Raw genomic sequence first — 23,854 nt, forward strand, 5'->3', positions numbered from 1 at the left:
TTTGCAATGCTGGTGAAGCCATATCCTGGAAGGCTGTCTTTCATGCTCAGTGTCTGTGTCAGGGTACAACTTCTGGACTGAGATTCAGTGCACTGCCCCATGGAGGTGTAAGGCAATGATGATCCCCTGCCTCATCCTAATGGGTACAGTTGGTCAGGCACAGGTTTTCACACTGACCTGAAATAGGCCTTCTCCATCTCAAACAAAAGACCAACTCTGGGAAGGCACAAGGTGCAATGTTATTTGATGACTTGACGATGAAGGAGTAGAAGCAGAGAACTAGAAAGGCGGCTCTGATTGTAGGCCACTTGGCAGCAGACGGAGGTTGAATGTTCTCTACCATTAAATGGGGTCTTCATTTCTCTGACTGTGTTGTCAGTCTGTGCATCGTTGGGGGAGGGGATAGGGATATGTGAATCTAGGCTTTAAGAGAGCTGAGAAGGAAAAAGGCAGAATTTCTGGACCTTGGCTACTGGACTATGTATGTATCTTTCCCATCGTAGGAATCTGGATATGACAAACTGTGAACTAGTGGCAATGAAGAATCAGATGGCAACTGCAGAGGAAAATCTGAAAAAAGCTACAAGGGACATAGACAAGTGCAAGTGAGTTCAGATACTAATTAGCAGCGGCTCATGAAACCCCTGTTCGTTTCTTAGTTCTAACCTTTGTACAATGGGTAGACTCCATGAATATAGTAATACAAACACAAATTCAGAGGACGTATCCGTAGAGAATTAACAGATAGGAAAAGATAAGTATTAGAAAGAATAAAACAATTAAGCTACTAAACATTTCTGGGTCTCCAGCATTGACCTGCCCATGTAGAAACTTCATCCATGCCAACGTTCCTGAGGGGTGGTGTCAGTTGTCATAATCTAGAGGAAAGCAGTGTGTCATAGGATGAAATCCTATCCATCAACAAGGTAGTACCATCTGATGGTCCTGGTCTTTGCAACCCTAGGAAACCTGGTGAGTACACAAGTTAAAGGAGAATAGAACTTTATGTTGGCTTTATGATGAAAGTCACTTGTCACATGATGAATTAGGGCAAGATTGCAAATGGAAAAGAATTCTATGACCTCTGAACCCTACGGGCATGGAATAATGAGTAAGGAGATGGAACAATAGCTTTGGTTCTGTACATTTATAATTGTGTGAAAAGTGTTTCATGTGAAAGGATAAATTGTATTGGGGAAAGATATGAGGATGACGGGAACATGAGCAGATTATTTATAATCCTACCTAATATTAGGCCTTATTTGACGAAAACAATTGTATCTCACAGACAGGAAATTGAACAAACACGAGAACAGCTGCAGAAGGCAGAACTCACCTTCACACACCAGGTAACGTGAGTTCTGCCTGACATATTGAACCCTTAGTACCTCATGTGGTTGAGTGTAGTGGCCCTTGGAATTCCCAAACATGGACTTTTCATTGTTGCTTTTTCAGGTCGCAGTTTATGAGCGTAATGCTGCGGAAAACTGGGTAAGTGTTTTCCTTTTTCCTCCTCTCTCTTTGGTGCACAGTCTGGCACGACTGAAGGTGGATGTGTTTTTCTCCCCTAGATCAAGACTCAGATCTGGGAGACGAAAATGGCGGGACAGAGCCGGGAGATCGCCCGCTTGAAATACAGGTGTGGGAGCGTGACATGAGTTTTTATGGGTGTTTTGAGGGATGACAGCGGTGCCGTTTAGTGTGTAGTCAGAGGACGTGGCATTGCAACTCTTATGGAAGTCCATTCTTTTTCTGTATCCAAGACTGGTTGGGATGGAAGGAGAGAGGCTGGTTGAGGCATACAGGAGGTGGAGACCAATGCCTGGAGGTCCAGAGATGCAGAACGCTCCGAGGAGAGGTAAGGAGCACGTGGTGATGTGCAGCAGCCTAATTTCTGTGGCAGAGCCTTTTCCTGTGGGTGATCATCGTGTGTCCTGGAGAGAACCACAAACACTAAGGACAGCAGGTGGTCTGAAGGGGTGACAGAAGGGTGTTCTCCTCTGGTACTGCAAGCAGTGAGGCACTTGTCCCTGGGACTGTTGGAGCTCATGCCCCTCCTCTGACTGTGACCCTCCCACCTCCTCTAGCATCCCCCTGTCTGAAGAGCCTGGAAAGGATGATAGGACAGGGGCCTCATCCTTCTTCCCACCCGGACTCAATGTGAAGACTTTAGTTTATTTGAGGAGAAGGTCATTTATTGACTATTTTTAATGTTCCTTTATTTTTATTGTTGTGAACTGTAGACCTACATTCCTGAATCCAAGCTCCAAATGGCTTCGCCCTCTGATGTTATCAGTGCACCTCTGCGGCTTCACTGCTAAACATCCATAGTTTTCCTTTACTCCTTAATATAATATCAGTCAAGTTCAGTTCCATTCAGAAATAGTTACATAATACCGGCTCCCACGTGGAAGGCAGCTTATAGATAAGCTGAAAGACTGAACAATTTGCCTGGAGTCAGAAGAAACACACCCATGCTCTTCTGTGGAGGGTTTTTTGATGTTATCCACCAACTGACGCTCTCGTTTTAATTTTTATCTGAAATGAGATGCTGAGTTATTACCCCTCATGTGTATTGAGAAATGGCTGTTTTGGTGACGATTTCCTGATTTCTCTTTGAGCTGCCCTGTTGAAAGTTATTTGACTAATTATGAAGAACATGAGCCAGGACCCTATGGTTTCTTCATTAAGATATGATGGGATAGATCTCCCCCTTATCACTGGGGTCAACTGAGGCTTGTGGGTTACTCTCTGCCTCTCCTCCTGGTCCTGAGTGTGGGCAAGAGTTTAACACGACACAAAATGTGGTGTTTGTGTGAATTCTGCACAGTCTACTAAAATCAGAGTAAACCTCTATCCCTTTTAGAGCCTTCAGCCGAAGCTGGTGTCACTCCCATGAGTCACAACTACAAGCAGTCTACCAACAATGCCGAGAAGGACAAGGTAAATGCTGTGGACATTTTCAGTTGTAAGTCTGTCAGGAAACCCTCATTTGTGGAACAGCATGCTCTGCGGCCTTATCCCTGTTTTGTGTGTTGTGTGATATGTCTGCCTGTTTATATTTTCCAAATGCACAGCCTTCACCCAAGAGTCTACAGGCTGCTTTCTTTTCAGCCTGTCATCTTTTTTCTGGTCAGTTTAGTAGCCAAAGGAACTTAGAAGTTGACCACCTTTATGGCTTTTCCCTTGTGTTCAAAATAACAACAACAGGAAGATACACTGCACTCTATAGCAAAGTCTCTAAGCTTGTTGACTCCTAACACACTACCTCTCTGTGGGATCAGTGTTGTTGTTATTTTCCTCTTTCTGGTCTCACTATTCATGTGTGAAGACTGTCTGTTCATTGTAAACGTGAAAAGACTTCCCTCCATCTTTATATTGTGTGCCTTGTACAATTTATGATGGTTTTAGACAACGTCATTGTCATAACTCACCACCTTCACGTCTTCATGGGTAAATGAAGTGTTTGGAAGCCTTTCAAGCAGTATCTTAGGTAAAAGTATTCTGAACACAAGGTCCTTCAGTTTTATTCATATAAGCAGGTTCTCTTGTGTCTCCAGTCAGGGTTAGAGCTGATACCATCGCTCATGACACATCCCTGGAAGTGTATACCAAAGTCAAAACACATTTGCATTAATTCTGTTTCCTGAATGTCTGCCTCTTTTTTCCCATACGATGTATTACTCTGTGTCTTGTAGTGTACACAAAACCAGAATTCCTTATGAATTCAGGTGAACACTTGGGGGCCTAGTACTCATTGATGTGTAATATGTTCCGCACAGCAAACATTTCCTCAGGTCCCCTACAAGACTCCAGGCATCCCCAACTCCCGAGTGGTTTCTTGGCCTTTGACAGCACTTGCAGAAAGTAGGAAGACCTCTTTCTCAGCGAGGGAAGCAGAGGGGGCCAAGAGTGGGGCCGGCAGGCAGAACTTGTCCCCAAGAGTAGCTGTGATTTCATGTGCAGAGAATGAGCTGTGTATTTGCAGTCCATTTTTCTGTGTTCGGAATAAGCCAAAAACAGAGCTTTTGCCGTCCCTGTAGTGGAGGGATGCAAAGTGATCCTGGACATGGATGTCCGCCTGTCTGGAATATGCTGCTTCATTAGTTTGGAATTACTTATTTAATCCTGTAAGATGGCATCATTTTGTTCTAAATTCTCAGACCTGGGCAGGGACATGTGGTGACAGTAGTTTAACCGCCTGCGTTTAGTTGCCTAAGCTGTAGGTGGTACCCAGTGGCAGGGACAGAGTTTTCAGGTACTGATGCTACTCTCTCGGATCCTGGTGGCAGAGAAGGGGGCAGGTGCTGACCCGTACTTCTATGGGTTTCAGCTGCTTTGGGGATTGGTTCTCTTGTGTGGCATCTGCACATAGCTGTCACTTCTGTTCTGCAGGGCAGTGTGGATCCGTGGCGACCTCCTCCATCAACTGGAAGATTCTGCACACCCTACCCTAGAGGCCACCGTATGATCTCCTGTGCACATCCACCTCCTGTGCCAGGTTCGGGACCATCCCGAAACCCTCCACCTGCACCACTTGGTAAGATGATCTGGGCAGTATGAGTTGGCTTGCTAAGAACCTTCATCTAATTTTTGTTGTTGTTGAATCTTTTTTAAGAAATTTGTTAATGTTTATTTATTTTTGAGACAGACAGAGACTGAGCATGAATGGGGGAGGGTCAGAGAGAGGGAGACACAGAATCTGAAGCAGGTTCCAGGCTCTGAGCTGTCAACACAGAGCCCGACGTGGGGCTGGAACTCACGCACTGTGAGATCATGACCTGAGCCGGAGTCGGACGCTTAACCGACTGAGCCATCCAGGCGCCCCGTAGTTGAGTCTTGTACAAGGTGCAGAGGTGGTACCACAGACCATTGCAACGCAAGGAAAATGCCTGCCATCATCACCACATTCCTTGAGTGTCTCACGATTGACTTATCATCCTTGTGTCATTTCCCCCACCTTGTGTTGGTACAGGTGTCTCTTGTGGAGATGGAATGGGGCTGTATGCAGAAAAGCAGGCATAGCGCTTCAGCAGATGTGTGCCATACACAGTCCATGTGCTGGGCGGTGGGAGGCATGAGGCGCAGCCTAACGTATATCCATCCAGTTGAGCCCCAGTCATCCACAGTTGTTTGAGGAGTTATGAAAACACCTGAACCAGGGCTTTTATGGGTCTTCATCAGAGTTTAAAGAATGGCTCTCCCTTTACCTTGGGATCACCTGAAGCATGTGGGATACCCTGTGCATGTGATTTGGGATCTGACTGGGCCAAAGAGTTTAAGTTGCTTGAGGAATGAGGAGAGTGGTTTTTGTTTTTTGGGGTTTTTGTTTTGTTTGTTTTTGTGTTTTTGGTTTTTTTTTTTTTTTAATCTCTGCACAATCTACTCAAAGCAGAATAAACCTCCATCCCTTCTAGGGCCTTTTTCAGATCCACATGTTGCTCCTGTGAGTAACAACAACACTGACTCTACCAAAAGGATCACGGAGGACAAGGTAAATGCTGTGGACATTTTCAGTTGTAACTCTTTGGCAAAACCCTCCTTTTTCTGTTCAGCGCTCTCTCCCGGCTTTGTGTCTGTTTTGTGTGTTGTATGATATGTCTGCTTGTTTTTCTCATTTTCCAAATGCACAGCCTTAACCCAAGTGTCTATGGGGTTCTCTACTTTCTGCCTGTCACCTCCTTGTGGAAGGTTTAGAACCAATCGTGCCTAGGGCTGAGCACCCAAGGGCTTTTCTGGTATATACCTGGAAATAACCCAGGGAGGAAGAGACCACACTCCACCTGGAAGTCTTTTGGCATGACTTATTTTTTCTGGACCTCCTCAGTGTGGAATCATTGCTCTTGCTGTTTCTTCCTGTTCTGTTTCTTTCTAGGGGATTAATGTGTTCAGAAAATCGGCAGTTATCCTTATGTTTTGAAAATGCAAACTGCCTTCACTCCAACTTATATTTTTGTATGTGTCATTTAGAGTGGTCTTAGACAAAGTAAATTTAATACCCATCAACATTCAGCCTTTTTTTCTTTTTTTTTTTCTTTTTTTTTTTTTTTTTTTTTTTTTTTTGTAAATGTGCTGTCTGGAATCTCTTCAGTTGTGCCCTGGGTATACATATTCTGAACTCCAAGAGGTGACATATTTGTCCTAGAAAACACGCATGGCTACATGGGTGGTGAAGAGAGACAATCCGTAATTACCTGCATTGTAATTCTCCACTGTGTCCTTTGTGTTCACATGAGCACGTTCTCTTGTGTCCTGTGTCACTGTTACAGGTGAAACATGGAGATGTACAGCAAAAACGAAAGTGTATTTGTGTTAATTCTGTTAGTTAGAATTTCAGCTTATTTTTTCAGAGAACAAAAGTACCCTGCGAGTTGTACTGTAGTTAACTGAGAAGTACCACTGAATGAAAATAAATTAGCTCAGCCTACCTAACATGTATAGGTAACATGTTTCTCTAAGAACATGCTTTTCGAGGTTCTCTGCATGACCTCAGGATCCCCATCCCCCAACATGTCTCTGTGCCCATGGATAGCACTTGCAGAGAGGAGAAGACCTCATTGTCGGGAGAGAAGCAGATCGGGCACAGGCGGGGGCTTAGAGGCAGAGCTTTGAGCCACGAGGGCTATGATTCCATGTGTGGAGCCTGGGATTGTCATTCCTTCTCAATCTGTAGTTCTTCACATACAAATAAGCAGCCTCTGTGGTGGAGGCGGATGCGGGGTGGAAGGCGATTCTGGACTTAAATGCCTTCCTATCAGGAATATGCTATTTTATTAATTTGGTACTCATTCCATAAATCCTCTCGGATAAGAGCTTGCTGTTCTACATTTGCACACATGTGGGAACACTGGTTTGTCCCCATAGCATCCGTTCCCCTCCCCCAAAGCTATAAGTGGAACTCAAAGTATGGGTAGAGATTTTGGCGCTGATGCTGCCCTCTTGGAACCTGGTGGTGGGCAAGCTGGCAGGAGATGAGCACTGCTTCTTTGGGTTGCCACTTTTTGCTGGTGTTGGTGCTTTGCTCTGTCCTATGAACATAGCTTTCTTTTCTGTTCTGCAGGCCATTATGAATGCAAGAGGGCCTGGTCCTTCCCCAGGATCGCCTTGCAGGCTGTCCCCCATGGACCACCCTTCACCACCAGTCACGGGCGATGGGCCACCTCCGCCTCCTCCACCAGCTCCTCCACGTACTAAATTTGGTAAGATGACCTGAACTGGATGAGGGACTGATAAAGCGTATTCGTCTTCTTGGTGAAAGACTTGGTGGGAATGATGTAGGGATGCTTGTGAGGGCTTGGCAATTCAACTGCAAGCCTGCCTGAGGACAGTGTCACATATCTCAAGTTTCTCAGGACATAGTGTACAATGGGCTGTGTCATTTCCCTGTAATGAGGTCAGCTGTAGGTTTCTCTTGTCTACAAGAAAGAGGAGTTTTACACAAAGGCAGATGTATCAGGAGTACTGGTGCCTGTCTGAAAGACACAATGCTTTGAGCTCCGTGAAGGATGAGATGCACCCCTAAGTGTAGGTGCCTCAGGTGTCCCGTCTGAAAGGGGGCACATGCATTATATGACACAGACCTTGTGGTCACCATAGTGGAAGTACCAGTGAAGGATCCAGTGCAAAACTGGGGGAAACTTGAATCACGCAGGAATAGAAGGGAAGTTGAGCACAGCAAGCAGAGTTTGAGGAGGTGCAGAGGGGAGGGCGTTGGGGTCAGTAGGATGGACTTGGAGGCCATTTCTGGCAGGGCCCACACACTGGGAAGGGAGCATGAGGACAGTGTGAAGTCTGCAAAGGACTGCTGCACGGGTTCAACCACAATGTAGAATGCAGTCATCATCTCTGAAATGTCAACGTTACCACAGTGCACCTAGTTCATAATCTAAATAAAGTTTGTTGTTTCCCTTGGTCTTCTGAAGGGTCTGGACATGTTTGAAGAATGTTCTGGAAGATTTAGGAAATTAAACTTAGGAAATGCTTGTCTGCCTAAGTTAGCGTGTCTCAGTGAGACTAAATGTGAAGGCAGGTTGTAGATCAGCTGTGCCGCTTCCTTGGCCTTCAGCCTGAGTCAGACTCTTGGTGGGGAAGTCAGGGGTGAGGAGGAGCCGCCCCTGCTGAACTCTGGTCACCACCCCCTGCGTCTGCTGTCACCACCCTGCCTGCAGGTTTGCGTCTCCGAAAGTTCCCTCGCAATCTCCTGAGGTTTTGCCTGTGTTCCTGCTGTGTCAGCTCTAACACCAGCTCTCGGCGGTCATCTCAGAGCCTCAGGTTTGTAATCTGAGAAACAGGGACAATGTTGGTTTCTGAGGTCAGTACGATGAAGAGGTGAGAAGCACTTAAGGAATTTGTAAAATGTATGGGAGGAGTGGACACTCACCCTTCTCAGGGTGGAAATGAATGTATCTCCACACAGAAGGTCCTCAACAGATGTTCATTCAATTTCATGAAACTAAGAGTGTAATGCCTGAGGCTGAGAGGTTGGCAATCCCTGTTTCAAAAAATACGGCAAAGACCCCTGTGTTTTTTCTTTTAAAATTCAGGTCCTACTTTATGAAAAAGAAAAAGATAACTGTGATACTGTGTACATTCAGGGATCTATATCTAAGATTTGAAGACAGTCCTAATCCCTTAGAGGTACACACACAGATGCAGCCACACAATTAAGTGTTCATCCAAGGCCACAGATATATTGTTGAAGACAAAATACATAGAGGAGAACACAAGATCCCATTGCAATAACCCAAAATCTCGTTGCCTTACAGGAGAATGCGAACTTCGTGGACCCTGAACTATGACCAATAGGCTGTGGTGATGTGATATATTTAGAAAAGTTGTCTGGTATGCATATTTGACTGAATTCTTTCCCTGACCATTCCTGTCCCCTCTATTTTGTTTTTCCTCGTTTCCCTTAATAAACCCATCACAGTTCTGTATCTCTGTCATTATCTGCTTCCAGGAGGACCTACGGTCATTCTGTGTTGATGTACACAGTGTGACCCCTGTACACACGGTCACAAACAGGGAGAATCTACAGTAATAGGGGCAGAAGATAAGTGACTGTTTGAATTGTATTGACTGCACATGTCCCGCTGGTTCCTTCTGGGGTGGTGGCCACAAGCTTCCTCCAGATCTGGTGACAGTTGTGTTCACTCGTCAATAGATCCTCGCAAGCACGTGGCACTTCCTACTCACCGTGGTGTGTGGTGATCAGCAGGGCAGCTATCAGCCCCCAGGACATGGCTGATTCGTGATTGCAAGACATGGATGAGGGGTCAGCAGTGTCTCGGGTAGAACAGTGAGGAAACCCTGCATGAATCCACACGTTGTGGATTTCCCCACGTACCAGCTACCTCACGGTAGCACCAATCCAGGTGGGAGCTGAGGTAGACTCATGGTAGCAGTTGTGGGTGTGAGTCTTATAATGGCCCATATTCCTCTCAGTGTTTTCTGTTTTTATCTTTTATTTTGATGCAATGTTTATTTTTGAGTGAGAGAGAGACAGAGCACAATTGAGAGAGGGGCAGAGAGAGAGGGAGACACAGAATCCAAAGCAGGCTCCAGGCTCTGAGCTGTCAGCACAGAGCCCGACGTGGGGCTCAAACTCACAAATCCTGAGATCATGACCTGAGCCAAAGTGGGACACTTAAGTGACTGAGCTACCAAGTCGCCCCACCCCCTACTGTTTCCTTTTTGAGGGCCAGGCAGGGCAGAAGTCAATGACATGATACCCATTCCTTCCGCACCACCAAGGAGGAGTTGGGTGTAAGCATGTGACTCTTTCCAGGTCCTCAAAGCCCATGCGTTCTGCCCCAGAGCCCCTGACTCCTGCTTGGCCCTCCTTCCTCCCAGGTTATGGAGGCAACCAGCCTTCCATCCACGTTGGGGTCATGGCTGGGCCACCAAGGGCTCAAAATCTGGCTGTCCACATGCTTCCCTGCGGTGGCTGGGAACAGCCGTGCTCCAGTAAAGGTCAGCATGAGCAGCTTCTCTAAACAGGATTCTCATCCACTGTGATCAGGGCCTGAGCTAAAACATGACAGGGGAGAGGGGGACACAGGAGATGTGGTGCCGTTTCCTGGACAGGGCTGCACAGAGCAGAAGGCCGAGGGCTGCTAATCTCTGGATTCTGGATGGTAGGTGAGCAGTTTAAAACACCACAGCCTTCTCTTAGATCAAAAGAGAAACCTATATCTTCACCCAGCCTTCCTCTGATATGAAGAGATGGCAATTATTATTTGAAGGCACAATTATCTACCTATGAGTCTGATGGAAATGATTTCATCCATCTTCGTCCCTAAAGCACTTTTCATTGAAATTACCCATATAGAGGCAGGAAATTTATACCAGATGTGTAGCTCCCTCTAGATGCACATTCTGACCTTGTCCCATTTGTGTCCTCAAAGACATTACTGACAAGAAAAATAAGCTCTCAACATCAAGATGTTGACGTTAGAGAATGTGGTATAAATGGAATTTCATATGTTCTCAATTAGAAATAATTTTTGATGGTGAAGGAGAAATTAAAAATTTTGTCATTTTTAATTGAAATATAGGAGACTCACCATGTTGTATCAGTTTCAGGCATATATCATGGTGATTCCGTGTGTATACATTACGCTCTCCAGGTACCTAAGGGTAGCTATATTGCGAAAGCATGCAACGCTTTCTTACAGGATTGACGCTATTCTATGGGCTGTACCTTGGATCCCAATGAGTTATTCATTCCATAGCTGGAAGCCTGTATCTCTTTCTCAGAGGTGTCAACTTTTTTATTTAACCCAAGTATTATGGTGCTAAACACCATAATCTGTAGGTCAGCAGGTGTCTATTTCTGTGAATGCTGCTTAAAGCATTACACATGATATCATTACGTCAATAAATTCGGTTTCATTCTTCACTCAGTAAAAAGGAGAAGGAAAAGGTTTCTTCGTGTCCCAAGCAAGCCCTTCGGTAAGACCCTTCCCGATCAGGAGAACAGGCTTCACTGGACCAGCTGCACTCTCAGTACTTCCAGCTGAGCAGCCATGGCCTTGAGCATTGCGGAATTCCCATGGCGGCCGGCAGAGGGCGCGCACGCACCACGCCCAGGGAGGGGCCGGGCCTCTGCGTGGGCAGTGATGGCCTGAGAAGGCGCCCACTAACCAGGCTTTTCTGATCCAGGGCGCCTCGGGGCTGGGAAGGCTTCCTTGCTTCTGAGGACCCAGTGCCTCTGAGTGTGGGCAAAGAGCCAGAGCTGCGTTTCCAGCAGGTTCCGTCCCCGGGCCTGGGGGAGACCCTGGAGGCTTCGCAGCCCCTTGGCGTCTCCTAGGTGGTGGGGCTGAGTCCCGAGGCGGGGGAGGCAGGGCCTGGGCGGCTTCCCCGGAAGCGCGGGTGGTCGGTTGGCGGCACAGTCCCTCGCTTTTTCTGGGCTGTTCCGTGGTTTGTTCCTCATTTCCCCTGCCGGTATTTCCCTGGAGGATCCGTGGATTCATGGGATCCCGTGACGCCATGTCAGAGAGGCTGGGGTTGGTTTGTTCCAGGTCAGGCCTCTTTCGGGGGAGAAAGCCTGACCCAAATTCGGAGGAACAGGAGGCGCATTCAGTTGGGAAGTGAAGCCGCCAAATGTTGACTCTCAGGACCTTCTAGAAGAAGGAGCTGAGACCCACTCTCCGAGTCCTGCCGGAACCAGAGCGAGAGATGAAAACACAATGTGCCCTCCACATCGCACATGCTTTTATGAACTTTCAGTGGGGATTTTTTCCCAACAATGTTGTAGTCGTTGGAAACAACTGGAAACCTGACAGGTATGTTGTGTCGGGAACCGCCCGTTTCTTGAATGTTCAATATTATTCCTGCAACAGAATTTGTTACAGTTATCCTCTCTTCTCTTCTTTGGAAGGAATCTCATCAATAATATCTTAAAAACATCCTCGTTACCTTATCCCCTTTTCAGTTGAGATTTGGCATGTTTTCTGATTTCTCATGAACTCGTGAACATCTGAAATACTTTTAAATTGATTGCAGTTTTACTAAAAGCAGATTCACGGCGTCCCTCCCAGACTGCTCATGGTCAAAGAACATACCAAGGCCACTTCTCAGTATGGGTAAGACTGTACCAAACAAACATCCTGAATCAATTTTAGAAGAAAAAGCCTGATGGTATTTTTTCTTTATGAAAATTGATGCTTAGATACCCTGTTCGATACATTTCCACTTTTTTTTTCCCCTTTCTTTCTCATTTTCTCAGTCAGAGATTCACAGACCTGCCTGAGTTTTACATTCACCACACATACTTTCAAGGCTCCTTTCTGTCCCTGTAAGAAAGAAGACAGACCTTCTGATGCGCAGGCAAGTTGCTGTAACTTCAAGATTTGTGGTGTACGTGTCTGTTAACTCCCCCCCCCCAGTTGAAAATATCACCCCACCTTGAGTACTGCCATAAAAAATGTAACCTATGTTCACCAGTATGATTTCATTTCGTTAGAGTGGATTTCTTCATTTGATATTTTGTGTATATGCATACATTAGATGTTTTAGTCCTGAGAAAATCCCACATGTAGTTGAAAGAAAAATGTACATCCTATATGGAAAATTAGGAGATTGCACATTAAATTCATAAATGTAGAATTTTTTAATGTTTTTATTTATTTTATTTATTATTTTTTAAATATGCAATTCATTGTCAAATTGGTTTCCAACAACACCCAGTGCTCATCCCAACAGGTGCCCTCTTCAGTACCCATCACCCACCCTCCCCTTGCTCCAACCTCCATCAACCCTCAGTTCTCAGTTTTTAAGAGTCTCTTATGCTTTGGCTCCCTCCCTCTATAACCTCTTTTTTTTTTCCTTTTCCTCCCCCATGGGTTTCTGTTAAGTTTCTCAGGATCCATATAAGAGTGAAAACATGATATCTGTCTTTCGCTGTATGCATTATTTCACTTAGCATCGCACTCTCCAGTTCCATCCATGTTGCTACAAAAGGCCATATTTCATTCTTTCTCATTGCCATGTAGTACTCCATTGTGTATATAAACCACAATTTCTTTCTCCATTCATCAGTTGATGGACATTTAGGCTCTTTCCATAATTTGGCTCTTGTTGAAAGTGCTGCCATAAACACTGGGGTACAAGTGCCACTAGGCATCAGCACTCCTGTATCCCTTGGGTAAATTCCTAGCAGTGCTATTGCTGGGTCATAGGGTAGGTCTATTTTTAATTTTTTGAGGAACCTCCACACTGTTTTCCAGAGTGGCTGCACCAGTTTGCATTCCCACCAACAGTACAAGAGTGTTCCTGTTTCTCCACATCCTCGCCAGCATCTATAATCTCCTGATTTGTTCATTTTGGCCACTCTGACTGGCATGAGGTGATATCTGAGTGTGGTTTTGATTTGTATTTCCTTGATGAGGAGCGACATTGAGCATCTTCTCATGTGCCTGTGGGCCATCTGGATGTCTTCTTTAGAAGTGTCTATTCATGTTTCCTGCCCGTTTCTTCACTGGATTATTTGTTTTTTGGGTGTGGAGCTTGGTGAGCTCTTTATAGATTTTGGATACTAGCCCTTTGTCCGATATGTCATTTGCAAATATCTTTTCCCATTCCTTTGGTTGCCTTTTAGTTTGGTTGATTGTTTCCTTTGCAGTGCAGAAGCTTTTGATCTTGATGAGGTCCCAATAGTTCATTTTTGCTTTTAATTCCCTTGCCTTTGGGAAAGTGTCAAGTAAGAAATTGCTACGACTGAGGTCAGAGAGGTCTTTTCCTGCTTTCTCCTCTAGGGTTTGGATGGTTTCCTGTCTCACATTCAGGTCCTTCATCCATTTTGAGTTTATTTTTGTGAATGGTGTGAGAAAGTGGTCTAGTTTCAATCTTCTGCATGTTGCTGTCCAGTTCTCCCAGCACCATTTGTTAAAGAGACTGTCTTTTTTCCATTGGATATTCCTTCCTGCTTTGTCAAAGATGAGTTGGCCATCCGTTTGTGGGTCTAGTTCTGGGGTTTCTATTCTATTCCATTGGTCTATGTGTCTGTTTTTGTGCCAATACCATGCTGTCTTGATGATGACAGCTTTGTAGTAGAGGCTAAAGTCTGGGATTGTGATGCCTCCTGCTTTGGTCTTCTGCTTCAAAATTACTTTGGCTATTTGGGGCCTTTTGTGGTTCCATATGAATTTTAGGATTGCTTGTTCTAACTTCGAGAAGAATGCTGGTGCAAGTTTGATTGGGATTGCATTGAATGTGTAGATAGCTTTGGGTAGTATTGACATTTTAACAATATTTATTCTTCCAACCCATGAGCACTGAATGTTTTCCCATTGCTTTATATCTTCTTCAATTTCCTTCATAAGCTTTCTATAGTTTTCAGCATACAGATCTTGTACATCTTTGGTTAGATTTATTCCTAGGTATTTTATGCTTCTTGGTGCAATTGTGCATGGGATCAGTTTCTTTATTTGTCTTTCTGTTGCTTCATTATTGGTGTATAAGAATGCAACTGATTTCTGTACATTGGTTTTGTATCCTGCAACCTTGCTGAATTCATGTATCAGTTCTAGCAGACTTTTGGTGGAGTCTACCGGATTTTCCATGTATAGTATCATGTCATCTGCAATAAGTGAAAGCTTGACTTCATCTTTGCCAATCTTGATGCTTTGATTTCCTTTTGTTGTCTGATTGCTGATGCCAGCACTTCCAACACTATGTTAAACAACAGCGGTGAGAGTGGACATCCCTGTCGTGTTCCTGATCTCAAGGGGAAAGCTCTCAGTTTTTCCCCATTGAGGATGCTATTAGGTGTGGGCTTTTCATAAATGGCTTTTATGATGTGTAAGTATGTTCCTTCTATCCCGACTTGCTCAAGGGTTTTTATTAAGAAAGGATGCTGAATTTTGTCAAATGCTTTTTCTGCATCGATTGACAGGATCATATGGTTCTTATCTTTTCTTTTATTAATGTGACGTATCACATTGATTTGTGAATGTTGAACCAGCCCTGCATCCCAGGAATGAATCCCACTTGATCATGGTGAATAATTCTTTTTATATGCTGTTGAATTCGATTTGCTAGTATCTTATTGAGAATTTTTGCGTCCATATTCATCAGGGATGTTGGCCTGTAGTTCTCTTTTTTTCCTTGGTCTCTGTCTGGTTTAGGAATCAAAGTAATACTGGCTTCATAGAATGAGCCTGGAAGTTTTCCTTCCCTTTCTATTTTTTGGAATGGCTTGAGAAGGATAGGTATTATCTCTGCTTTAAATGTCTGGTAGAATTCCCCTGGGAAGCCATCTGGTCCTGGACTCTTATTTGTTGGGAGATTTTTGATAACCGATTCAATTTCTTCACTGGTATGGGTCTGTTCAAGCTTTCTGTTTCCTCCTGTTTGAGTTTTGGAAGTGTGTGGGTGTTTAGGAATTTGTCCATTTCTTCCAGGTTGCCCAGCTTGTTGGCATATAAGTTTTCATAGCATTCCCTGATAATTGCTTGTATTTCTGAGGGATTGGTTGTAACAATTCCACTTTCATTCATGATTTCATCTATTTGGGTCATCTCCCTTTTCTTTTTGAGAAGCATGGCTAGAGGTTTATCAATTTTTTTTTATTTTTTCAAAAAAACAACTCTTGGTTTCATTGATCTGCTCTACAGTTGTTTTAGATTCTATATTGTTTATTTCTGGTCTGATCTTTATTATTTCTCTTCTTCTGCTGGGTTTGGGGTGTCTTTGCTGCTCTGCTTCTATTTCCTTTAGGTGTGCTGTTAGATTGTGGTTTTGGGGATTTTTCTTGTTTCCTGAGATAGGCCTGGATTGCAATGTATTTTCCTCTCAGGACTGCCTTCGCTGCTTCTCAAATCACTTTAAAATCTTAGAGGTTCAGCTGTCTGCTTACATTCACCATCTCTTTTTACATGTTGTCCACTTTTTTCATCATCTGCATTATCATAGGAATGGAAGTGGTTTTAAGTTCCCAGGATGATAATTCCTACATCTCTGCCATAGGAAGTGTAATTCTAATGCTTGCTATCTGTGTTCAAACTGTGTGGTTTTTACTTTACTATGCCTTGTAAGTTGTGTTGAAAGGCAAATGTTATGTGCTGGTAAAGGAACTGAGGTAAATAGGACATGAGTGTGAGGTTTTTATATTTATCTGGCTAGGGGTTAGTCTGAATTGACTCCCAGGTGAGACAGGAAGGTGAGAGCCCTGGAGTTGAGTATTTTCCCTCACCTGTATTGCTTACTCTTTGGGAAATCCCCAGTTAGGCTCTTCGTTCCTCTTGAGGGCAGATCTTTTCTGGAAGAACAGAGTACTTTGGAATTTATTTCTAAATGAGTATTTGCCCCTCTCCCTGCCACTGGAGAAAACTTGCCTTCACACAGAAACACAAATATTGAGTATTTGGTGTGTTCATATTCCTTTTCACTTACCCGCCTGTGGGGCTGGGTGACAAGGGACAGGGAAGCTCAGAGGTTCCTAAGTGGCTTTTTGATAGCATGATGATATTCTAATATCCTGGCAAGAGTTTAGGGCTGGCCTCGGCCTCTCATCGTCCTTTCAAACTTTAGAATGGGGAAATATGTTAATGGTGTCAAAACCGGGTCATGCCTAGATTTGATGAGCTAGAATTTATCAGGAGAACTGAGGTCTGCAGAGCTCTTTTTGCTCTTTTTTTAAACATCAACTGTTATTTCTGTTGTTGCTTGTGCTTTAGCTCTAGCCGTGTTTTATTCTTTTTCTCATTTGGTGGCTTTTATTTTGTTTGTAGCAGTCTGGAAAAAATCATGGCACCTGAGGTGCCATAACTCTGTATGAATTCAGCAGACAGCCAACTCCATGTAGTATTTCAGAAGAGCTTTCTAGAGAATAAAAGAGGCATGTCTTAGCTCAAAGGTTTTGCCCGCCCTTCCTCTGTCCCTCCCTCCCTCCCTCCCTTCCTTCCTGTTTCTTTATTTCAGGAATTCAAAATAATCCTAGTTCTAAACTTCAGTGTGGATACTGGATTTAAAAAAAAAATAAGCGAGGGAAATGACAATTTAAAGCATTTTTTAAATGTATTATCAATGGTCAAAATTGAATAGGCTGAATGTTCATTTAATATAAACAAATTTTCTGTTTAAAAAAAAAGCTATTTACATTGTGCTCTTTAACAGAAATTGTGAAGTAACATGACTTAAATAGGGAATTCTATTTTTTCTTATCTTTTAATCCTGTGAATTAAGTATGCAAAATAAAATTACTGTAATTTCACTGGATTACTATTTTGCTCTTTATCAGGAACTATAGGTTTTTACTAATAATATGTTTTGACACCAAATTTAATTTTGTTTTTTCCCCTCTTAGATGGAGCCTTGAGAATATCACGGTAAGAATTTAAGCTTTAGTTTTCTTTGCAATATTTTCTCAGTACTGGTGTTTGATGTGGGTTGTTTTTTTTTAATGTTTGAGAGAGAAAGAGTGCAAGTGGGGGAGGGACAGAGAGGGAGAGACACACACAGAGTCCAAAGTGGGCACCAGGTCTTAGCTGTCACCACAGAGCCCCATGGGAGGGTAGAACCCATTAAGAGTGAGATCATGCATGACCTGAGCCAAAGTCAGACACTCAACCAACTGAGCCACCTAGGCGCCCCTTGATGTGCGTTTTGATTCACCTAAGGATAAATATGGGGACTTCTGATGTCTAATTGACTTTTTAACTCTTGAAATTCATCTTTCTCTTCCCTGTTTGGAGTCTAAGTGACAATGTGGAGGGAGTTGCCATCTCTTAAGACATCAGGAGGAGGAACACATCACCAGAGTAGAGGGAATGAAATTAGTGTAATTTTACATAGAAATGATTAGGAAACAAGTGATGATATGAGCCTGAGGTTTGGAGTGAGTACTTTGCCATGACCTGGCTCTTCGTGAAATGTGAAGATGAGAAAACTCTCTATCTACAAGCCCATCAAGAAGCCTGAGCTTAGAGACAAAGCCAGATATTGCCAGGCAGGGTGTGTGTCACAAGAGAGGTTTAAACCATGGTTCTGAGTCTGAGGTGGAGGAAGCCGTTCATGCCAGGGGAGAATGAGTGGAGATGAGATTTTTGCAAATGCGGGTAATGTATTCTGCACAGGCTCCATAGACTGTGGTGATCCTGTGGCGCTGTCTGTTGAGAGCCAGGGTGGCTGCCTGACACTTAACGAGCCCTCAAAGGCTGGTTGTTCATCCCTTTGAATGCAGTGGCGGTGGTGGGGAGAAGAGTGATCTCAGGACATGAGAGCTCTCACACTGGGCCAACAAAAGAGAAGTTTGCACTTTATGGTCAGATGACAGAATCAGTCCCTGTTAGAGGAGTCTGTTCTAGAGCTTACATGTGTTGCCTGTAATTGGGTCCTTCGTGTGTGTTGAATAATATTCCTTTAAGGTTGGAGGGTGGGGCGCCTGGGTGGCGCAGTCGGTTAAGCGTCCGACTTCAGCCAGGTCACGATCTCGCGGTCCGTGAGTTCGAGCCCCACGTCGGGCTCTGGGCTGACGGCTCAGAGCCTGGAGCCTGTTTCCAATTCTGTGTCTCCCTCTCTCTCTGCCCCTCCCCCGTTCATGCTCTGTCTCTCTCTGTCCCAAAAATAAATAAACGTTGAAAAAAAAAATTTTAAGGTTGGAGGCTAACATTCTCACGTTGGGATGAAAAAAGTTTGTCTTCTAGGAATTGCCATTAATCCACATCCTCCAGCCACTAAGTGTAAAGCTGAGATGGTACCCGTATGTTTGATTCCAAAGACCTTGTCCTCCAGGGCCCCCGGCCTAGGGTTCACGAAGGGCAACCTGTGAGCAGCAGGAAGTCATCCAACGCCTTCGAGTAGTCAGTCAGTCAGCAGCAGTTTGAGCTTTCCTTGTGTGGAATTCCAAATAGCACCTGGGAGTGTGAGTGGCTCAAATCGAGACTAAAGGATGGTTTTGTTTGTTCCATTATTTGCAGGGACCTATTTATGTACCTTAATAATTGGAGGAGAGAAATGTAAGTTGATAGGATTTGATTTTTGTTTCATCTCTGGTGGTGACATAAGTATTTGAAGTGATTGGATTTTCTAAGAAGGGTGCTTCCAGATGGGAGAGAAATGAGAAGATATTTTATTGTGTTTCTCCATTTTGGACAATATTTTAAATAGGAATCTCATTGAAATAGGGTTTTCTTAGGTTTAACATGCTGCTAAAACTTGATTTCTTCAGGCACAACGGGAAAGCTAAAATGTTAGTTACACCCACCTGTCAGATCATGTGTGCTGCTAATACACTGGGATTATTTGATGTCACTGGTTTGGTAACAGCCTTAGAACATGTTTTGTCTCCTTTTAGTTAGTTTACAGTGAATAATTGAGAAGATCCATACTTTTAAGAAAGAAAACAGAGAACTTCATTGCTGAAAAAATATCCATTTGGGAACAGAAGGTAGCATTGCCCTTTCAAATATTTTTTTGTGATTTCATTTTGGTTACTGCCACTCTGGTAGAGCATCCTACTGACCTATTTCATGTGTTCTATAAACAAAACCAATTCAACACAAGCTTCACAAATGTAAAGAGCTACCTCTTTATTTGTGAAAGGAGTCACACATTAGAAGATAGGTTTATCTAGCACTGTGCTTTTTTTTTTTTTTTTTTCTGATTCCTTTTTCGTGTTTTATACAACAGTGAGTTAAGGAAATGTCTTCAGGAAACTATGAGAGAAAGTAAGTTTCTCTCTGATGAAGCTTTTAAACTGAATGTAAGAATCCCTTCTTTGCCTGGATTGCATTCTAAAAACACAAATAAAAGGAATGAATTATTATTACTCATTCAACATGTTTTGTTGAAGGAGAATGTCAAAATAATAAGCACTTTAAAGAAATTAAAAAACTAGTGTTTATTAATTTTTTGAGAGACAGGGAGAGACAGAGCACAAGCAGGAGCAGGGGAGGAGTAGAGAGAGAGGGAGACACAGAATCCAAAACAGGCTCCAGGCTCTGAACTGTCAGCACAGAGTCTGACACAGGGCTCAAACTCACAAACCACGAGATGACGACCTGAGCTGAAGTGGGATGCTTAACTGACTGAGCCGCCCAGGAACCCACTTCAATGAAATTTTAAATGACACCCTTCAAAGTGCACTTGTTGCCTTGCAAACTCAGAGAGAGAGGAATGTGAAGAATCAGGAAGTGGTAAGAGTTGGCTGCTGAGTTTTACTGTAATTTGGCTTTGGAGGCTTTTATTCATTGGGTGAAGTGAGCACAGCATATTTGCTTGCCATTTCCCACAGTAGAGAGTGGGCCTCTGGGAGCCAAACCTCTTTCTGAACAATGAGCTAGAATTTCACTAGGACCACCAAGATGAGTTTTGCTATTTCAGGGACTAGGAGTTATCTTTTATTTTCACGACTAGGTAATTTATCACATCATTCAACTCTGCCCTCCAAGATATGTAGAAAATTCCCAAATATAGTTGAGAGACAAAGGGTGATAGCCACAGTGTATAATCCTTTCCTTTTAAAAAAATACTTTTAAATTGTTCTTTATGAATTTTTTGTTTCAATTTTAGTGAGAGAGGGCATGCGAGGGGGGCAGAGGGAAAGAGAGAGAATCTTAAGCAGGATCCACGCTCAATGTGGAGCCCAACACAGGTCTGGATCGCACGATCCTAGAATCATGACCTGACCCCAAATCAAGAGTCTGATGCTCAACTGAGCGAGCCACCCAGGTGCTCCATAGTCTCTTTCTCTCTTAATGCTGAACAGTGAATTTTCAACGTGAATGGGGAAGAAGTGTGTGTTTGTGTGTGTGTCTGCACACACACACATATACAGATGTATATAAATATATATATATATATCCCAACAAGAAAACCATTTATAAGCTATCTGACATGAACTATTTCCCACCATCTGTATCTTCTCCTAGTTATATTTATGCCTCAAGGTCTTTGTTTATTGCAATGCACAATCCTGTTCTGTTAGGTGCACTCAAATTTTTGTGCAATCATTACTTATGGAAAGTGTTTTTCTCATATCTGTCTTAAAAACGCAAGATGAAAATGGTGAATTCGAGCATGTAGAGTTGAGAGTCTTGAGGTCCAATAACTGTCAACTGGAAAGTATGCTGTCTGTTGGGGAGAAATCCCCATATTGGTGACAATGACTTTGCATTGGTAAGGGAAAGAGGGCCTTCCTGCCTTCACGGTTCTTGCCCTTTTCCTATCTCACCAAAAACAAGTCTCAGGTCATGTGCACACTTAGAAAGCAAATCCATGTTTTTACAGAAAATAAAAAGGCCCTGGAAGACAAGTGTAATGCATTGAGGTCTGTGAAAGCAACCAAAGAAGCAAAAGTCAAACAGCTGAAGGACAAAGCAGGCATCCTTGAAGAATTCTATGAAGAAAGAAAAGTGGCTATAGAAGACTAAAATGTTCAGGTGAGAACTATCACAAGTACTGTTGTATGAATGAATGTGACGGCCAGTAGAGATAACTAAAATTCTTTTCAAATTTTTTGCCAAATGCACTCAGAATTGTGCCTGTCCTTCTTACCTGGCTTTCTGTCACCCGCATTTTCCTTTCTGTCCTAAGTGCTTGTCACATATTGTGTCATGTATTTGGGGTGGAAGAGGGAAGGTATCAGCATTAATAACATTGATATCTGTATCTGCTTGGGATTCAGTCCCATCACGTTGTCTTGTCATCCAGGAATTAGGTCATTTTTGTTCAGGACCACACATGGGTCAAGAATGTGTAGGGGAAAAATCAATGATTTTGCTGCAGAAACCACAGAAATTTATTTCTGGAAAGGGGGTAGGGGTGCCAGTAGTACTGGATCCCTGCATCAGTTCTGCTAGTGAGATTGTTCACAGCAGGCCAATCCCTAAGGAAGCTGAGTTATTTCCTGTCCCCCGATTTTTGAAGTGTAACTCTTCTGAGTCTTGACCAAAGCCCGCAGCTTCACCAGGGCTCATCTTTGCTGGCTGCCTCTGAACTAAACACGTTTCCTTCTAAGTCTGTGCCCATAAAGTTGTTCAGCTATTTTGCAGTTCAGTTTTCTATCCCCAAGTTCATTGATGAGTCCTGGGGAGATTGGTTCCCACTGCCAGGCTGGCTTTGTCCTGGGCTTCCTTCTTCTCCATCTTGGTCACATGTGTCTTCATGGGGTCATTAGAAATGTGGTGCATTCGCTCACATGTTTTCTCCTTTGTACAGTATTTCCTTTTGTTCTCAGGAGGAGATCAGGGCCTTTAGAGTCCCTCATTCACATTGAAAAGGAAATACTTCCTTCTCTTCCCTGGAGACTCAGCTTCTGTTAGTCCTTCCCACACCTGGGGTGGAGCCTGCTCTGTCTCACTGGCATCTTGTTTTTATCATTTCTAAGCTCTTTTGGGGAGCACGTACAGCACCCTGGCCACCTTTCTATTTTCAATCCCTTACAACAGAACCACTACATTCCAGCCACTCCAGAAAGCATTTGTTGAAGGACTGCCTGAGATGCCGGAAGGAAATGCATGTGCCTTTCTCTGTCTAGAGGTTTTGTGTCCGTTTCTAGGAGTCTTTCAATTTTGCATGTGACTCTTGAATACATCCAGTACCAAGTTGAAACCCTTTAAAGTAACACCATGAACAAAATAGTCTGAGGGCAACACAGCAAACCAGCCTTTCTAAGCATTTCCCTTTGCTGACTTCACTGTCAATGAACTGAGTCTTCTTCAAGTACATTGGCTCCATGAAGTTGATAGTTTTCCATCTGAAATCTGTTTCCTGGAGATAAACCCAGACTGTGTGACAGTTCATATCAGGTTCTACCTCAGGTGATGTTGCTGCTCTAAGATTGGCCTTTTCCTCCACCAGGATATGTGAAGGTGGACGCAGGGGTTGTACTCCTGACTCTAGCAATGTCTGGGAGTGAGCTGCAATGTTGGGGAAGCCATATCCTGGAAGGTCGTCTTTTAGGGTGATTGTCTTTGTCAGGGTACAACTTCTGGACTGAGAATCAGGGCTCCCCACGGAGGTGTGAGACTAGTGATGATCCCTTGCTTCATCCTAATGGGTATGGGTGGTCAGACAAGGTTTTTGACACTGAACTGAAATGAGCCTTCACCATCTCAAACCAAAGTTCAGCTCTGGGAAGGCACAAAGTGCAATGTTATTTGATGACTTTATGATGAAGGAGAGGAAACAGGTCTGACAGCAGAGACATGGCAGCAGACAGAGGTTGAATTTTCTTTAACTTAAATGGGGTGTTCAGTTCATTTCTCTGACTGTGTTGTCAGTCTGTACATTTATGGGAGAGGTGGGGGAAAGGTATTTGTATCTAGGCCTTCAAGAGTGCTGGGAGGTAAAAAGGCAGAATTTGTGGACCTTGGCTCCTGGACTGTGTATATGTCTTTCCCATCTTAGGAAGCTGAAAATGACACAGTGTGAACTGGCGGCAAAGAAGAATCAGCTGGCAGCTGCAGGGAAAATGTGAAAATAGCCATGAAAGAAATAAACAAGTACAAGTGAGTTCAGCTACTAATTACCAGCAGCTCATGAACCTCTCTTCATTTTTTTGTTTTTAACCTTTTTACGAGGTTAAAAGTCTACGTTTAGACTCAACATAGTAATATAAACAAAATGCAGAGGACATATGCATAGAGTATTAACAAATAAAAAGGTAAGATTTAGAAAGAACAAAACAATTAACTTCATCAACATTTCCAGATTTCAAGCAATGGCCAGACTGTGTGGAAACTTCATCCATGCCAACGTTCCTAGGGGTGGTGTCAAGTATCATAATCTGTAGGAAAGCAGTGTGTCTTAGAATGAATCATACCATCAACATGGTAGTGCCATTTCATGGCCCTGGTCTTTGCAACCCTAGGAAACATGGTGAAGATCTAAGTGAAAGGAGGGAAGAGCT

The 23,854-nt window shown here is 43.6% G+C and overlaps 1 protein-coding gene and 3 long non-coding RNA genes across 12 annotated transcripts in view; 3 read left to right on the forward strand and 1 right to left on the reverse strand.

Moving 5' to 3' along the window:
- The window catches only part of LOC123380412 (transport and Golgi organization protein 1 homolog), a 91,595-nt gene that overhangs the window by 51,422 nt on the left and 16,319 nt on the right, over positions 1-23,854 (forward strand). For 7 of the 9 annotated variants that reach the window (XM_045038561.1, XM_045038564.1, XM_045038563.1 and 4 more), the window contains 11 exons: positions 504-605; positions 1,289-1,349; positions 1,456-1,491; positions 1,572-1,639; positions 1,764-1,858; positions 2,867-2,943; positions 4,396-4,540; positions 5,418-5,494; positions 7,061-7,199; positions 8,169-8,271; positions 8,766-8,936. In XM_045038561.1, coding sequence (XP_044894496.1) covers positions 504-605; positions 1,289-1,349; positions 1,456-1,491; positions 1,572-1,639; positions 1,764-1,858; positions 2,867-2,943; positions 4,396-4,540; positions 5,418-5,494; positions 7,061-7,199; positions 8,169-8,271; positions 8,766-8,805 — 943 coding nt within the window. In that variant the 3' untranslated portion in view covers positions 8,806-8,936. Of the gene's footprint in view, positions 1-503; positions 606-1,288; positions 1,350-1,455; positions 1,492-1,571; positions 1,640-1,763; positions 1,859-2,866; positions 2,944-4,395; positions 4,541-5,417; positions 5,495-7,060; positions 7,200-8,168; positions 8,272-8,765; positions 8,937-8,959; positions 9,568-23,854 lie in introns of those variants that run through there. The other 2 variants (XM_045038562.1, XR_006586145.1) reach the window with 2 other exon arrangements.
- LOC123380416 lies at positions 9,569-12,330 on the forward strand. The gene is made up of 2 exons (XR_006586148.1): positions 9,569-12,086; positions 12,230-12,330. It is a non-coding gene; the product is annotated as an uncharacterized LOC123380416 (long non-coding RNA).
- On the reverse strand, positions 15,747-23,357 carry LOC123380426. Its single transcript, XR_006586170.1, has 2 exons — positions 21,499-23,357; positions 15,747-16,824 (listed from the first exon to the last, which is right to left on the reverse strand). It is a non-coding gene; the product is annotated as an uncharacterized LOC123380426 (long non-coding RNA).
- Positions 17,542-23,388, forward strand: LOC123380419. Its single transcript, XR_006586155.1, has 4 exons — positions 17,542-18,368; positions 18,599-19,390; positions 21,232-21,383; positions 23,353-23,388. It is a non-coding gene; the product is annotated as an uncharacterized LOC123380419 (long non-coding RNA).

The sequence above is a fragment of the Felis catus genome, chromosome D1 (genome assembly GCF_018350175.1).
Source record: "Felis catus isolate Fca126 chromosome D1, F.catus_Fca126_mat1.0, whole genome shotgun sequence".
NCBI lineage: Eukaryota > Metazoa > Chordata > Mammalia > Carnivora > Felidae > Felis > Felis catus.